At 36.5% G+C, this 16,766-nt stretch overlaps 2 protein-coding genes across 8 annotated transcripts; one reads left to right on the top strand and one right to left on the bottom strand.

Moving 5' to 3' along the window:
* Window positions 1–1,124: 1,124 nt before the first annotated feature.
* Window positions 1,125–15,034, bottom strand: LOC110800142 (15-cis-zeta-carotene isomerase, chloroplastic). Of its 7 annotated transcripts, none has more exons than XR_008926313.1 (7): window positions 14,576–15,034; window positions 10,022–10,168; window positions 9,681–9,890; window positions 8,716–9,329; window positions 8,397–8,443; window positions 8,230–8,306; window positions 1,125–1,510 (listed from the first exon to the last, which is right to left on the bottom strand). XR_008926313.1 is itself a non-coding variant. In XM_022005433.2 (4 exons), the coding sequence occupies exons 1-4, from the start codon at window positions 14,978–14,980 to the stop codon at window positions 8,994–8,996; spliced, it is 1,098 nt and encodes a 365-aa protein (XP_021861125.1). In that variant the 5' UTR covers window positions 14,981–15,034; the 3' UTR covers window positions 8,515–8,993. The 7 variants fall into 7 exon arrangements, 1 of the variants encoding a protein (XP_021861125.1); XR_002536549.2 differs by having other exon boundaries at window positions 1,125–1,495; XR_008926314.1 differs by lacking the exon at window positions 1,125–1,510 and adding an exon at window positions 5,367–5,589.
* LOC110800144 (uncharacterized) lies at window positions 1,233–5,856 on the top strand. Its single transcript, XM_022005435.2, has 2 exons — window positions 1,233–1,519; window positions 4,238–5,856. The coding sequence occupies exons 1-2, from the start codon at window positions 1,398–1,400 to the stop codon at window positions 5,460–5,462; spliced, it is 1,347 nt and encodes a 448-aa protein (XP_021861127.2). The 5' UTR covers window positions 1,233–1,397; the 3' UTR covers window positions 5,463–5,856.
* Window positions 15,035–16,766: the final 1,732 nt, after the last annotated feature.

Here is a 16,766-nt window from a genome sequence, read left to right as displayed (position 1 = left end):
GAACGTTGCGATTGGAAACGTAAAAATATTTTATGTGTTAGTACCAGATCAATCGGATGAACTGGACCTTCTTCTTCTTTGTTGAAGTCGATATGCACAAATAAGTGATGTCGGCTTCAATTAAAAAAAAATCTCGAGCAAGAACGCCATTCTTTTCGAACCTGCACCTTTTTTTGTTGTCTCTTGATGAGAACGTCCTTTTTTTCGAACTCACCAATTATCTCAATGTAACGGAACGCCTTCGGCTTCTCTTGAGCAAAATCATGCTCAACCCGTCATTGGTTTTTCGGAGCAAAACCAAGCTCTCAAATCTTCATTGGTTTTTCGAAGCAAAACCAAACTCAAATCAATACTCGAATTGGACGCGATTCCAAGTACGAGTCTTTTCTCCAACACCAACCTCATACTCTACCAATGATTTGCAGCGGAATTATTATATTAACTACGAATCCCGCCGGTGAGTTTATTTTTCTAACCCACCGGCAGGTGGAAAATCGTGTAGACGGTCCCTAGGATCTCCTAGGCTCTTGATACCCTGCCTTAGCAAGAATTTCCTCCTTCGAAGATTTCATGTTCTTTGAAGATTTTGGTGTTTCCTCGTCATCGCCCATGATGAACAATAATCAATGTTTATTTGCGATGAAAAAAAAATCAATTAGGTTTCGTAACCTAGGCTCTGATACCATGCTAAAATATAGAGAATATATTTGATTTGTGTCATATTATTCGTGGGCATACGCCTCTATTTATATTACAAACTAAATGTCCTACACTTCGTAGGATTCCTAAGTCCTATAGACTTCTATCTCATATCATATAATATAACTCTATCTCATCTGATATTCTATCCTCTAGGATAACTACGTTATCCTTAACAATCTTACATTCTTGAATTGCAATGTTACGTTCTCTCAGGTATTAAATCATGATTTTTAGTGCACGGGAAGCATATAATCCTTCCGGCCCGGTATAGTTAGTTTAGTAATAGGGTTGCTAATGAACATAAAGTCAGACATTAGTAATATGATGATCAAATTGGCCTATCGGTTTGCCAAAGAACATGAGTTGCGTTGTATTAGGTATACTCGTATTGTGTTTTAGGTATGAATCGTACAACATGTGTATGACTTTGGTAGCATTTAAAATCATATAATGATCTGGCTTAAATTTGACCAAAATATAAAAGAATATTCCCATAAAAATAAACAAATAAATAGACTTGGATCTATTGACACAGTAAAAGAAAAAGAAAAAAAAAAAAGTGTAATCAAGATCCTAAAACCAAAGGTGTGTTACTTACGTGATGGCAAACTTGGAAGGTGAGGTTCATTTGCCAACATTTGTTGCACTGAAAGCAACATACGGCGGCGCCCCGTTCAAGTATCTGGGCGTTGAAGATGACGGAAAACTTGCGTACAACCGATAAGGTGGTGAACGAACGAGCCAAGTTTGCTGTGGAGTATCATGCTCATGGTTTTGCCCACTTACGGTCTTGCTATAACAACAAATACTGGGTCAGGTATCAATGTGTCATTATTACTCTTAAAAACTTCTTAATTACTTTGTTTAAATTGTGGTCTTGTTATAGATCTAAATAAATAATATGTTGCCTTAAAGTAAATGTATATAAAATGGTAAGACATGATGATTAACTATGTATATTTTGAATTGGAGGCTGAAAGGTTCAAACTGGCCGGCCTTCTGCTCTTAAAGAAATAGAAAATTGCTCATAAATCGTGTATTTTGGAAAAATGATAAATAAATGATTATAGCTAAATCAGTTACTAACTCCATTTCATAAAGATCTGTACGTTATTATTTGCGTAATTATTAAGATAAAAATGTGAAAGTTGGTGGGATATAATAAACTATGGATAAAGTAAGTGAAATATGTAAAAAGGTGGGTGGTGTAAAAAAAAACTAAATAAAGTAAAAAAAATGACTAAAAAATTGTAAATATTATGGAGTAGGAAAGATAAGGTAGTAATTTTCAAGTCCAGAAAAGGAATAAAACAAAATGTAAATAACATCATGAAACGAAAAGTGTAAAGATCATTTGAAACGAAGGTAATATGTAGTAGTAATACAATGTTTATTAAACTTAGCTTATTTGGTTATTAAAATAGAAATGTGTGGCAAAGAAAATAGATCTATGAAAATCGATTTGTTATATATTTTCTAGGCAAATTTGCTAAAAGAGACCTTTTATAGTCGAAAATTTGCGAGAAGGGACCTTTTAAAAAATTTCTTGTGAAAACACACCTAAACGTAAAATTTATTTGCGAAAGACAAAAATAATAATAATTCCGGCATTGACTCACCGTTTCCGGCGTTGACTCTCACGTGAGGTGCACGTGTTCCATCTGATTGTTTTCTACACCCATTTCCCTCCAAAATCGGAGGCTTTATACACCAAACCTAAAAAACAATCCACTCCTCCACCTTTACGATTTCTCATCCAAAACCCCATTTCCATTTCCCTCGGTGATCGACACACTGACACCATTCAAAAGACTACCCTCTCTAAAACCCTTTTCTGATTCAACGTCCTCTGCAAGTCCAATTTCAACAAAGATGATATCATCACACCATTCTATTAAGATTGACTTGAGATGGTGAGCATAATTCACTGAAGTCATAACTCTGGCCACGACATCATCATCTTCCAATGTTGTGAGCCCTTCTGCTTCTAAGCATTTGGTAAGCAAGCAATTAGGAAGGTCTGGATAATTGGAGCACCCACTAATCTGACAAATCGAGATCTCAAAAACATGGAAGATAATGATCTACAGAGGTCAATGACAAATGATACGTGTTTGAGAACCATGGACGAAGCTACTGGAGATTTATAATCTACAGATCCAGGAAAAAGAACTGCTACCCGAGTTTTTGTTGTCCAATTTCTCTCATCCTCCATCTCAGGTTTCAGTTTCTCTAGTACAATTTCTCTAGGAATGACTGCAATTATCTCCATCACAATTCATTGGGTAATCTCAAATTTGAGCAACAAATCCTCCTAAAACAACCTTTGCCAAACGTACTCCTCAATTTCTAACCTTAATTACAGAATTGGGGAAAAAAACCCTAATTTTTCGACATTTAAATTCCACAAAAATCCAACAAATCTTACCCAATACTTCGCGTCCAGACTCGAATTATGATGGAGATGATTGCAGTGATTCCTGGTTGAATTTAATTTGCAGAGGAAATCTTAATTTTTTCGAGTGGTGGGTTGGGGGAGAAAGAACAACAGAGGGGTAGAAGAAAGAAAAGAGTGGGTATTTTTTAGGTTTGGTGTAAAAGTTGGAGGAAAATAGGCGTAGATAACAATCAGATTGAACACGTGAGTATCACGTGATAATCAACCGCCGAAAAATATGAGTTAATGCCGGAAATTTTGATTTTTTTGTCTTTCACAAATAAATTTTACGTTTAGGTGTGTTTTCACAAGAAAAAATTTAAAAGGTCCCTTCTCGTAAATTTTGGACTATAAAAGGTCCCTTTTAGCAAATTTGCCTATTTTCTATATTGTTTTCCATAGCTTTTCCCTCAAGAGTGACAGAAGAGCCATTTTCTTAAAAAAAAAAGGTACCATACAAAGTATTTTATCTCGACAAATTTCACAGACCGCACATTTTTTTGTCTTTATTTATAAAATTACGAGTTATTAGAGCAATTCCAATGACAATTGTCAAAATAGTTTGTCAAAACAACTCTAATGGAATACTTGCACATAAAGGAAGAGAATGAATTTCAAATCACTTAAAACGATTAAGAAATGAAAGAGATATCATGATTTTAAAATTAGAAAACTGTTGAGTAGTGTTGTGATTCCAAAATTTTAAAGATAATAAATACAAAAGTGATATATTTTTAAGGCATGTGCACCCTATTTTTAAATGAATATATCATTCATACCCAATGAACATATAGTTCAAATATTTCATTTGTACATATACATTGAAATTAATTTTCATGTTCATTAGATGATCAATGAATGTTCTTCAGGGTGCACTCTGAGCACTATGCAGTATGCACCCGGGTATATAATCCAAAATCAAAATATGATTTATGCACCCGGGTCCATTTATTTCAAGTAATTAATCTAAGACACCTTAAAATTAAACATACAAATTTCAAGTGTTGACATGGGCTTGCATAAACCATATTTAGGTGAAGGAGAGTGTTACAAAATATTTGAGAAAAGATGAAGTAATTGAAATGGTTGAACATGTAGGTCATCAGAAAGTGAAAATTGGATAGTTGCAACAGCAAAGGATCCTGTGGAAGACAAAACGATATGGAATTGTAGTTTATTTAAGATCAATGCAAGTGATGATGGTAACACAGTGAAGTTTGTTCATGTTCATGGAAAAACTGTAGGGAGACGGGATATTGCTCCAGATCGTGAAATGTACTTGTGTTTGGAACCTCTTGCCACCACTGAAGCCGTATCCACTGTGGTGGATTATGGTTCAATTGTTATACTGCCACAATATGTAGCATTTAAGGACTCCGACGGTGTGTATCTTAATACAGGACCATCAAAAATTGTTCCGTATTTTTCTTCTAACGATGTTGGAGAGACAGGCAATGCATACGAGATCTTTACCACTCGTGACAGCCACATCTATCTCAAGAATCATGCCACTGGCCATGGTAGTTATTGGGGAGCCTTGTTCTACGATCCTTCTGATGAATCTATCCGCATCATGCCCGAAAAGACGGTAATTTGTGATAAAGAATATAACGAGGTTGATGGAGATCCTACTGATACTAACTTATTGTTTTCAGTTTATAGAGTTGATAAAAATATTGTTTCTCTCCGTCACTTGTACACCAAAAACTTCATGGTAATACATAAGTGGATGCCGGGATGGAATTTCTTAATGACTAATTCAGATACTATAACAAGCGACTGTCGACTGCAAGTGGTAGAGCCTGTACTTGCACGGGAACTCAATGTTTTCGAATTCCATAGTGATAGAGCTAGAATCTATGATCGTAGGCCTCTTACATTGGCTGAAGGAGCAGTCAATAACCCAACTGACAAAGAACAAGAGTACACACTTCAATTTACTTATACTAAATCTACAACTTCAACATGGAGTACTAGCAAATCTTGGACTGTGAGTACAAAACTTACCATTACCAGCGGCGTCCCTTTTATTGAAGCAGGATCCATAGAGATTGGAGGAGAATTATCAAAGCATTACGATATGGGAGAAGCTGTTGAGGAATCTGAGCAAGTGCAAAGCTCTTTCACTGTCAAGGTGCCATCCAATAAAAGAGCAACCGTAACTGCTATGGCAACACGAGGAACGTGTGATGTTCCTTATTCGTATGACCAGGTTGATCATATGCCTAACGGAGATGTAAAAAGGACTATTATGTCTGATGGTGTTTACACTGGTGTCAATGCCTATTTCTTTGATTACAACGTTAGCTACCAACCCTTGTAGCTAATCCGCTTCATCAGACTTGAGAGACCCTACAATTATCGGACCGTACTAGCTACTCCGTCCTATGACTCGTTTCATTGTTTTCCATTGATTTCACTTTGCTGCATCAATGTCGTACTCTATCGATCTGCATTTGTTAAATTGTCTTAACCATTTAATGAAATAATTGTCTACTTCAATTACATTGCAGAAGTGCATGTTACTAGTCTACTTTATTTTTTTCTTTATCTACTTTATATTTGTTGTTGAAACATTAAAACCCCCGTCGTTTAAAACCCCCCTTATTATTTCTAGGTTTGGCTTGGAATGATAAAGCTCACACTGCCTTTGAGGCTCCCATTGTTTTTGCTGTTCAGAAATGAGAACAATGTCTTATGGGGAACCATTTCCTCATTAAGAAAGATCAAAAGAGTCTGAAATTGGTTGTTACAGCAAAAGATATCAACTCCATTCCAACAGTTTTGGCTTTCTAAGCTAATGGGATTTGATTATGAAATCCAGTACAAAAGTGGTAAAGAAAACTTAGTTGCAGATGCTTTGTCTAGAGTTCAAGGGGCTGAAATGTTGTTCATGGCTATATCAGTTCTGGATTCTAACTTAGCTAGTTTTATCCTAGCTAGTTATCAGGGGGATGATGAATTGAAGTCTGTGTTACAGTCTTTGAATGAACAACAATTGGTGGAGGTCAACTGCAAAATGGCCTGATAAAGAAGAACAGAATTGTGTTTGGACCAGATATGGATTTGAGAAATAAAATCATGTGTTGGCAACATGCAACTCCTGAAAGTTGTCATGGTGGTAGGGAATTGACTTTGAGAAGAGTTAAGGCCATCTTCTACTGGAAATGTTTGGCTAAAGATGTGAGACACTTTGTGAAATTGTATCACTTGTCAAGCTTCTAAATATGATACATCAGCCTCTCCTGGGTTTCTCCAACCACTTCCAATACCTGAGTCAGTACGAGTTGATGTGTCCATGGGCTTCATTTATGGGTTGCCTAAATCAGGTGGTAAGGAGGTTATTTTTGTAGTTGTAGACAGGTTAAGCAAGTATGCACATTTCATGGCACTGTCTCATCCTTATACTGCTATTCAAGTGGCCCAGTGTTACTTAGATAATGTGTTTAAACATCATGGCTGGCCTAAAACAATTGTGAGTTATAGGGATTCTGTGTTTTTGAGCAATTTCTAGAAAGGATTATTCTCCTTGCATGGTACTGAGTTCCTTCTATCTAGTGCTTACCATCCACAAACTGATGGCCAAACTAAAGTTGTGAATAGGTGTTTGGAAAATTATTTAAGATGCATGACTGGTGAGCAGGGCACATGTGGATGCCATTGGCTGAATGGTGGTACAATACTCACTTTCATACTTACAGTCAACTTACACCTTATGAAGTAGTGTATAACCAACCCCCTCCTCTTCATTTACCTTACCTACCTAATGAGTCCTCCAATGAGGTGGACAGTAGTATGTTAAGGAGAGAAGCTATGATTAATACTCTAAAATATCATCTACAACAGGCCCAAGAGAGAATGAAGATTCAGGTTGATAAACACACAGGTCTGAGAGAGTTTTTTCTGTGGGTGATTGGTCTGAGCACTGTTCAGAAAAGTTCCAATCAGAATATGGCTCATCAGTATTATGAACCTTTTCAGGTATTTGTTGTTATTGGCAAGGCGGCTTACAAGTTACAGCTTCCAGTTGATGCTAAGATACATGATGTTTTTCATATCTCCCAACTGAAGTTATTTAGGGGAACTCTTCCTATTGCTGCTCATATTCCATCTTGGTTCCAAGGTTCTGATCCTGCTCATCCTGCAGTCCAACCTGCTGCTATTTTGCAGACCAGGGTGGTCAAGTTTCAGAATGCTACTCAAACTCAGTACTTGGTGAGTTGGGTTGGTTTTGAAGATCATGAAGCTACTTGGGAGGTGGCTACAGATTTTGAAAGCAGATTTCCTACCTTTGTCCAGACTTGAGGACAAGTTTTCTTTAGGGGGAAAGTTATGTTATAGGAGTTTATATTCTCTGTTAATTGTAATCAAATGATCAAGTTTAGGTAATTTGATCAAGTTAGTTGAGGTGTCAGTTTTGGCGGGAAAGTTAGTTGCAAGCTGTTAAATAGCTGCCCTTAAAAAATAGGAGAGTTTGTTAGTAAGTTGGTTAGCTGTACAAACTGTTAGGACCGGCTATATTATACAAACTAATATGGAGTACGTTGTATTTGGCATCAATTAATCAAATACAACTTCTCTCTCACGGTGCCAGCTCCTTATCACTCTGTAAATTAAGCTTAAAAATGATATATGTAGCTGAGTCTACTCTGTAGCTAATTATAAACAAGGATGAGCTAACCAACGTCAAACAGTTAGAAAATCACAATCACATCAAAGTTAATTATAATTTTATAAAGAAAAGAACACATATAATTCTACTTGAGTCTAACCCTAATTTCAATTTGGGGAAAATTTGCAGACTTTAAGACATTGTCGATGAATAAAAGGTAGGAGGAGGAAGAACATTATTACTCTAAAATAATAGTAAAAGAACAAATCCGAAAATATGAAAGCAAATTAAAGATACATGAACGTAGAAATTTTGCATGTTTGAATCAAACCCTAGTTTCAAGTTGGGAGAAAATTAGTATTCAAATAAAAGCAAATGAACCCAGAAAATTTGCAGACAATGTGCTGCAACCATTGTTGAAGAACAAAAGGGAGAAGCAAAAGGGGAGGAGGAGAGAGAAAGTAAAGGCAATACTTACTTGGTGGATTCTACATGATACATTGACCGTTAAATGACCCTTGTGAGTTGTGACTTCTCCGGATTTGAAAGTGAGATCTATCACACACACAGCTCAGTGTTAACCACTAGACCAAGAGTTTCTGAAGTTTAGTAAAATATAATTCGGGGTATGCATGGATCCCAGACCAGGTAGCGCGCTTGGTTTATGCCCCCGAGGCACGTATATATTAACTCTGCAACATAGTAAAGGGCTTTACAGAACTACTCGTATTAGATTACGTGTCTTCTTTCTAAAGAAAATAGATGAAAGAGAAATCAAACACCAAAATTAATTAAAAATTCTTGTATTTCTTTCTTCTGCTATTAAGTATACAGACTAGGATCATGTACAAAAATCACAGACTACTTAGACGATTATACAAAACAATATCCATTCAAATAAAATGTTTAAGGCAGCACAATTTTTCTATGTGAAAACTGGAAATTAAAGGGAATAAGGACGCACCACCCCAAGCTGCAATGGAAGGCAACCGGTTGCTGCATTATCTCTTCACTCGTTGTACATTGTCGTATCCAATTTTCTGACATTTCAACGTTGTGCAAGATAGTCTTTCACACAAAGGAACATCGTACAATTCTGTTTGAAAACATGACGGAAGTGTCTGCAGCTATATACCCAGCTTAAATCTTTCCCTTTCTCTCTTTAAAAGTCTTCTCCAGAGACGAATTGGTGGTTACACCGTGAATTTTGTCACCTGATCATTAAAATAACCCTGGCCTCTACTACCAGTGAAGCCGGAAACTGGCTGACTGCATAAGTGGGTGAGCAAAATAAGCACCCAGGGTGACTGCAGTCACTGCTATATATGGCACCCGAATAAATTCTTTGTAATAATCTTTTGGTAGCCTTTGCCGCCCATCAATTATAGCAGCGAATGGAATTACACTAGTCCTTTTCTTCACAATCTCAAAAGCATCCCCATATCTTAAAGCTAACCTTCTATCCCCATTCCAAACGCCAAATAAATGATGTCCAATCAAGCCAATAGACGCAGCAACTGCCACTGAGTTCCCAATCCAGACTGTGTGAGCCAGACACCAGACTGCCTGTCCAACCATCTTTATAGAAGAAAAAAAAGACTAGTCAGTCCCTTTCAAGACAAAAGACAAAGAGCACACAACATAAATACAAGGAAACAAAGAGCACCATCTTGCGCCACAATGGATGGTAATAGCATGTCTGATATAGTAAGTTTAAGATGATACTCGAATATTATATCCCATTTGGAGGGTCTAACTTCTAGATAAGTACAGAGGGAATTTTTTTTTAAAAGTCCATCTTCAGTCAGTACATACTACATACAGTGACTTTAAAAATCAAAATAGCAATGAAGACCAACAAATAACAATAGAATCAAAAAAACAAAATATGGTTAAATTCACAGGCTAAGAAGGCAAATGATATATCACCTGTGGATGGCGGGTAATTCTCATGATTCCTGTTTCCCAAAGATGCAATTTGGGCTTATCAACTGCTGCCACTTCTAACAAATTAAAGGTTGAAGGATAAAGGAATAGGAAGGAAATGAAAGAAGATAACCACACAAGCTGATGTACTCCAGGAACACTTTGAAGCTGCCACAATTGTATCCCATCATATCTGTGGTTAATGAAATAGACCTGGTAAAGAGAATCATTATAATTTCGTCATATGGAGGAACGACATAGAAAAAGGCAATAGGAAAGCATATGGGTAGAGGGGGGGGGGGGGGGGGGTAACTTATTATTAATGATACGAAGCCAAATTTTACCACTGTGCTAACAGCTAGCGGAAGAGATGTTCCTGCAAATAAGACACGGAAAGCACGTTCTCCTATAATTTTCTCACCCACATTCCTAAAACTAGCCAATCCACTATGAACAGCAGCAAATATGACTGTAAGGCTCAGCATCACAACCTGCAAAAGATTATTCAAAGATTAAACCTTTTGATGCTCAGTATGAGTTGTCCAAGGTGCCATCAACATAACATGCAGCCACAAATAAAATGAACCTTAAACTAAAACAATCGCAGAACCAAACCCCTTAACTACATCAAACAGAAAGCATATCTCCGAGTTGCTTCAGAATTCCATATGCTACATAAGTCCTAGATTTCTCAAAAAAGAATGAACTTATAACTTAATCTAGAATGAGAAGTACATAAGTTGACATTCATTAACATGAAAAAGTGAGATGCCTCCAGACTCTCACGGGAAATACACATTAGATAAGCCTGACCATGAGACATAATTCGATTTGTAAGGCCACTGTGAATGTGTGATTCAAATTACATATTTACATTCAGTTACAAAAACAAATTTACTTGAGTTTAGATAAACTACTGCAACTATATGGCCTCAGTTAGGATCATATTTTTATTATTTTTGGCAATTTATAAAACTTTTATTTAAGACCAGAAGATGTTTTAGGGAAGTATACAACCACAAAATTCAAAACCTCAACACAGGTTCTCAAACACAGCATCAGAGTTCGAAAAAACCACCTTATAAGAAGGTTTCCAAAACCAACCATTATATGCAGAAAGAAACCTGATCGAAGCAACAACCTCTGCTTGTCAATTAATTACTCCCTTCGTTCCTTTTTGTTTGCCACATGTTGTTTTGGTCCGTCCCCAAAGATTGCCCCATTACTAAAACTGATCCTTAGTTTTAAAAAGCGCGAAGCACACTGAAGCGCAAAAGGGCCTTGGAGCTTAAGCGCAAAGCGCAATGCGAAAGCGCACGCTTTTCGTTGGCGAAGCGCAACCAGAAAGAAATAATAAAATTTCAAAAGTTCAGAAAATATGGAGAAAATATGGAAACAAAAGATGAAAAAAAAAGAGAAATCAAAACTGTGAAAGAAAATATCAGAATCCGACGGGAGAAATCCGGCGAGAAGGATAGAGAAATCCGGCTACGGGAGAAAATTGCACTAGGGCTTTCAAAAACTTCCCAAATATTCACTTTTCAAAAAAAAAGAAATCACGTGATACTTTAAAAAAAAAAAGATTAGAGTCACGTGGCTTTATTTTTTATAAAAATGAAGGGTCTAATGTGCCCAGACTACAAGAAGCGCAAAAGCGCTAGGAAGCGCAGAAGCGCTAGGAAGCGCGCGCTTCTTGTATGTCGCTAGGCTTCGGCTGGCAGAAGCGTTTTGCCGTGAGCTTCTGAGCTTCCGAGCTTTAAGCGCAAAAAGGCGCGCTTTTTAAAACTAAGAACTGATCATAGGACCACTATTTTACTCTCACATAAAATACATTTGGCTCCACCTCTTTTTTCTTTCTCAAGTTCACTCAACCCAATTCTTAATAAAGCACATTTTCCTATGGGACAAACAATAAAGGACGGAGGGAGTACATAACATCAAACAATTAATTACATAACTAGCAGCAGCCTCTGCTTGTCAGTAGCTCTACAGGCTACTTACAAGGCATCTCTACGCAGTCTGCAACTTTGATATCTCCCTACCGCACCTTTTTGTTTGTTTCGGAGCCGTTTTGGTGGTGGAGAGCCCGACCTAAGAGCAAAGTAAGTGCCCTATCTATTTCCCAGGGGATCCCACTCCTGGGACTCGGTCAGAACTGATGGATCTCCGTCGGGAAACCAAGATCCCAATTTTCTAGTACGCCTTAAAAGAAAAAGACCACCCAGAAAATTCAGTTTACCAACCAAGCATCTGTACTTTTCTGGGTGCTTGAAAAGCATTAAGTTGACTCGCTTAGTGCTTGAACAAAATCTCCCTAACCACGTCTTTATTGAACACCGTCTCATTTCTGTAAATCCAGATATCATAAATCGTCTCCACAAAATACGTAGCATGAACTTGTCACCCGTTTTCTTGTTGAAGTTGATAGCTATTTGAAGCTCCATATCAAACTGATAAGCACCTCTAGAAAAACCAAGATTCCGCAGAAGTCTCTTTCATACAACTGCAGCATAGGAGCATTTGAAGAATGAATCAACAGACTCAGAAAAAACAACAGCTATCAGAGGACACACCATGCCAAGCAGACAACTTATCACGAGTTGGGAGCCTACCTTGAGTAGTAAATTAGCAACGCAGGCCATAAAAGGCTTCTTTGCGAATTTGCGATGCCTTGTTGTTACATAAAACCATACACCATGGAACCTTAGGGAACACACCCCTTATTTTGTGATACATCTTTTTAATGGAGAAAAGACCAGATTGCTCAACTGTACTCCATCCACCAACTGCATCAACATCACAAATACACTGTCTGACTTTCCCTCAGCATCAAAGACATGTTTGCAGGACACTAAAAGGTATTCGTGCACCTGCCCTTTAGATAATACTTGTCAACCCATCTCACCCATAACCTATCTTCTTGTGCGCTATAGCTTATGACAGTTTAGCAACGGAAGCCTTGTTCCAGATCTTCACGTCTTTAATATTCCACCACCAGCAACTCTAGGCCTTAGTTCTAAGAAGCACGCCTAGGCTCAAGGTGCAGGCAGGTCCTGGCGGAGACAGGCTCAGGCACCCTACAAAAGGCGCGCGCTTTATGCGCCTTTTCCCAAGCTCAAGGAGCAGCGCCTCATGGTATAAGGCTCCAATTGGTGACAAGTAATAATTTTTTTCAAAAATGGCCAAAACCAGGTGGCTTCAATGGCTCCCGAACAGTTATTTACTATATTGAAGAAAGCCTCGAGTTTCTCAATTTTTTCTTGTCTGTTTCAGGGACATGTCATGTAAACTCCTCCTTTTTCTATTTTAAAGTAACTGTTTTAGGTAAGGTGTGGCACACTTCTTTTGAGAATCTAAATGAAGAGCTTGTGACTAAAAAGTTACTTGAACCTTCCTTAGTTCCTTTTTGTTGTTTTTCCTCAAAAGGCTTTTAATTTTACTAGAATTACTATTTTACCCCTTTGTGACAAAAAGTAATACTATTTTGATTTTTCTTTTAGAGAAAATATATACCACAAAATATTAATAAAATTGTGTGACTTGCCTACCACAGACGCGCGCCTTCGCCTTGCGCCTAAGCTCCAGGGACTTTGACTTTTGCGTCTAGGTGCGCCTCGCGCCTTTTAAAACTAAGCTCTAGGCAAGGAAGCCTAAGCTCCAGGGACTTTGACTTTTGCGTCTAGGTGCGCCTCGCGCCTTTTAAAACTAAGCTCTAGGCAAGGAACAAGTTTCCGAAATAGTTCATAATTTACATAATACATTATGATGATTGCTCCAGAAATAACCTTTACTCAAGGAAGACACCAAGTAACATGCCAAATGATTGATAAAGAAAGCAATAACCTAGTCCCAAAGGCAGTTAAGATAACATGCAAATTCTTTTTTCCCTTCTTTTGAAGTTAGTAAAAATCTTATTCCTAATATCTTAATAGTTCATACCTCAAACACCTTATAGCAGTATCAGTATGATAATACCAGCCATATCTATGTTACTGCTTCCCTAGGACCCCCTTTGTACAAAGGTTAGTCTAATTCCCAAAATCCATATGGTTTTGCAAGTATGCATTATATCTTCGTTTGTCAGGAAATAGACTTCCCTTTCACTGCCTATGAAAATAGAAACTTTATTCCAACTCTTCAAAAACCGCCGGACTTGTTAGAAGTATTCAGCATAGATGCATCATGCTTTTCTATATGGCTTAATTTTGAAGGATCACTTCCCATGTGTCGATATCCACTTAGGGTATTGGCTATCTTCCGATAAAAATTAATCTAATAGTCTGATTAACAAAGAGTGCAATATAGTGAAGATATTACTTCTTTTCTTTTGAAGGCAGTGAAGATGTTGTTCCACATACATGCCTCAAAGACTTGCTAGCACTACAGTACTATCCCCACAGCTATACCACTGCTCCTCTAACCCAAAATTAGTTTAATGTCCGAAATCTATATGGTTCCTTCAGCAGCTATATCTTAGTTTCTATGTTCTTACTAATTTCCAAGGATCACCTCCCTAGTACCCATATCATTCAAGGTGTCGGAGACGTTTCCGATACACGGATTAATGGAAGAGTCTTAGTAACAATGATTGCAACGCGCATTTAAAGCCATACTCTTATCAGTATAATATGATTGCTTTTGTCAAATTTCCACCTCTTTTCAGCATAAAAGTTCCCTTAATTTCGTTGTTCATTTTAAGCTAGCATAATATCAACAGTATTGCTCAAATATCATTGAAATCCATAATTAAACTAATACAGCACTGAAATATAAGATCAAATAGACATTGCACAACTTTAATATCGAATAATCACCATAAACAATAAATTAAAATGAATACAATTCAATACTATATAGTATGATTCCAATAAAAAGCTTTAAAGACAAGAAAATTTCACCTCAGGACTTTGGAAAACACTCTCAATACCAGTGATAAAATTCTTTCCAAATCCGGTAGAATTATCAATCCAGAGAAAATTGAGCGCGAACAACACAACCCCCAAAATTACGGTAAAGTAAACCCAGGAAGTTAGCTTCTGGCTGCTAAGCTCGAAAGCTGCCGCATCTTCTCCGACGAGAATTTCATCGGAATTATCGTCGGATTCTCCGACGGAAGCTCCGGCTATTAATCTGCGACGTAGGATTTGCGGAGGTTTTTGGGCGAAGTGAATTGGAATGCTGAGTGTTTTGCGGTGAATCGAGTGGGAGGAGAGAGAAAATGAGAGTTTGGAAATTGGGGGTTTAGGGTTTGATGTTGAAGGAGGAGGGAGAAATGGAAGTGATAGTAAAATTGAGGACGCCATTGATGGAGGAAGAGTAGAGAGTGTGAGAAATGAATTGGGAACGGTGAGTGTCTGAATTATGGATTTGGCTCCAAAAATTAGTGATTGGGCTTTCTTGGGCTCATTGCTATTGGGTTTGCTAATTTGGACTTTTCTCCTGGAATGCAAACGGTTAAAAGGACAGTACAATTACCGCAAATTTTTGGCTATACCCGGGTACAGCCAAAGCTGGCTGTACCCCCATCCAAAACGATGTCGTTTTGTGTTGTTTAAAATGAACATTAATATAGTGTTACAAAAATGAACATTTACTATTTCGAAAATGAATATTTATTTATTTATTTGGAATGAACATTTACTATTTTGGAAATGAACATTTATTTATTTATTTGGAAATAAACTACAAAAATGAGCATTTACTATTTCGGAAATGAACATTTATTTATTTATTTGGAATGAACATTTACTATTTTGGATATGAACATTTATGTATTTATTTGGAAATAAACAATATAGGCGCTTGTAAAAACATAAAAGACCAATGAAGTGAACAATTTCATTATGAACATTAACCATATATTTATTGTGAACAAACAAATAATTCAACAAAAAAGAACAAACAATATAAAAAAGAACATAAAATTTCAGAAAAAAGAACAAACAATACAACAATTATGAACAATTTTATGATGAATTTTAAAGCCAACATGAAAGAACAAACAATACAACAAGAAAGAACAAACAATAAAGCAAATAATTATTATGAACAAACAAATAAACAAGAAAGAACAAATAATTCAACAAAAAAGAACAAACAATATAAAAAAAACATAAAATTCCAGAAAAAAGAACAAACAATACAACAATTATGAACAATTTTGTGATGAATTTTAAAGCCAGCATGAAAGAACAAACAATACAACAATAAGTTTGATGAATGAATTTAAAAAACAACAAGAAATAACAAACAGTACAACAAGAAAGAACAAACAATACAAAAAGAAAGAATAAAAGATTAATGAAGAATTTAATTATGAACATTAACCATATGATTATTATAAACAAACAAATAAACAAGAAAGAACAAACAATATAAAAAAGAACATAAAATTCCAGAAGAAATAACAAAAAATACAACAATTATGAAAATTTGATGATGAATTTAAAAAACAACATGAAAGAACAAACAATACAACAAGAAAGAACAATCAGTACAATAAGAATGAACAAACAGTACAATAAAAAAGAACAAACAGTCGACAAGAATGAACAAACAATATGAGCGCGTCGTTTTTGGGGGGTACAGCCATAGCTGGCTGTACCCGGGTACAGCAGTCAGCAATTAGTACAAATACAGTAGAGGGAAAAAAGATTCGAATATTTGTACTTGTTAGGACTTAGGATAAAGGCTCACCCAAGTAAATGAAAGAAAGAGACCTTTTATACCTTATTTGGTTCATTATTATTTACTTCCTATTAGCAAAGGAAAGGAAAAGAAAAGAAAGGAAGGAAAAAGAAAGGAAAAGAAGGGAAGAGAAAGTGATTTTAAATGAAGGAAATGAAGGGAATAGAAAGGAGATATAAATGACAGCTTTTAATTTTCTCTTTCCTATCAAATTCCTCCAATTTTGAGAGGAAGGGAAAATGAAATTTTTATAAAGGATCTTTCCTCTCATTTCCTTTCATTTCCTATCAAATCCTATGTAATTTATCTAACCAAACATGGGAACATAATAAAATCATTTCCTTTCCTTTCTTTTCCTCCCAAATCCGCTCAATCAAACAAAGCCTTAGAGAATTGGAACTC

The sequence above is a fragment of the Spinacia oleracea genome, chromosome 1 (genome assembly GCF_020520425.1).
Source record: "Spinacia oleracea cultivar Varoflay chromosome 1, BTI_SOV_V1, whole genome shotgun sequence".
In the NCBI taxonomy this organism is placed as follows: Eukaryota; Viridiplantae; Streptophyta; class Magnoliopsida; order Caryophyllales; family Amaranthaceae; genus Spinacia; species Spinacia oleracea.
The sequence above is the reverse complement of the archived record's forward strand: the minus strand, read 5'-3'. Positions and strand labels throughout refer to the sequence as shown.

Excerpts from the sequence above, each read along its gene's own strand:
- LOC110800142 (XM_022005433.2), bottom strand. The coding sequence starts at position 14,980 with ATGGCGTCCTCAATTTTACTATCACTTCCATTTCTCCCTCCTCCTTCA. Across the intron at positions 10,169-14,575 it reads GTGTTTTCCAAAGTCCTGAG|GTTGTGATGCTGAGCCTTAC; the intron begins GTGAAATTTTCT and ends AATCTTTTGCAG. Across the intron at positions 9,330-9,680 it reads GAATTACCCGCCATCCACAG|ATGGTTGGACAGGCAGTCTG; the intron begins GTGATATATCAT and ends TCTTCTATAAAG.
- LOC110800144 (XM_022005435.2), top strand. The coding sequence starts at position 1,398 with ATGACGGAAAACTTGCGTACAACCGATAAGGTGGTGAACGAACGAGCC. Across the intron at positions 1,520-4,237 it reads AACAACAAATACTGGGTCAG|GTCATCAGAAAGTGAAAATT; the intron begins GTATCAATGTGT and ends TTGAACATGTAG.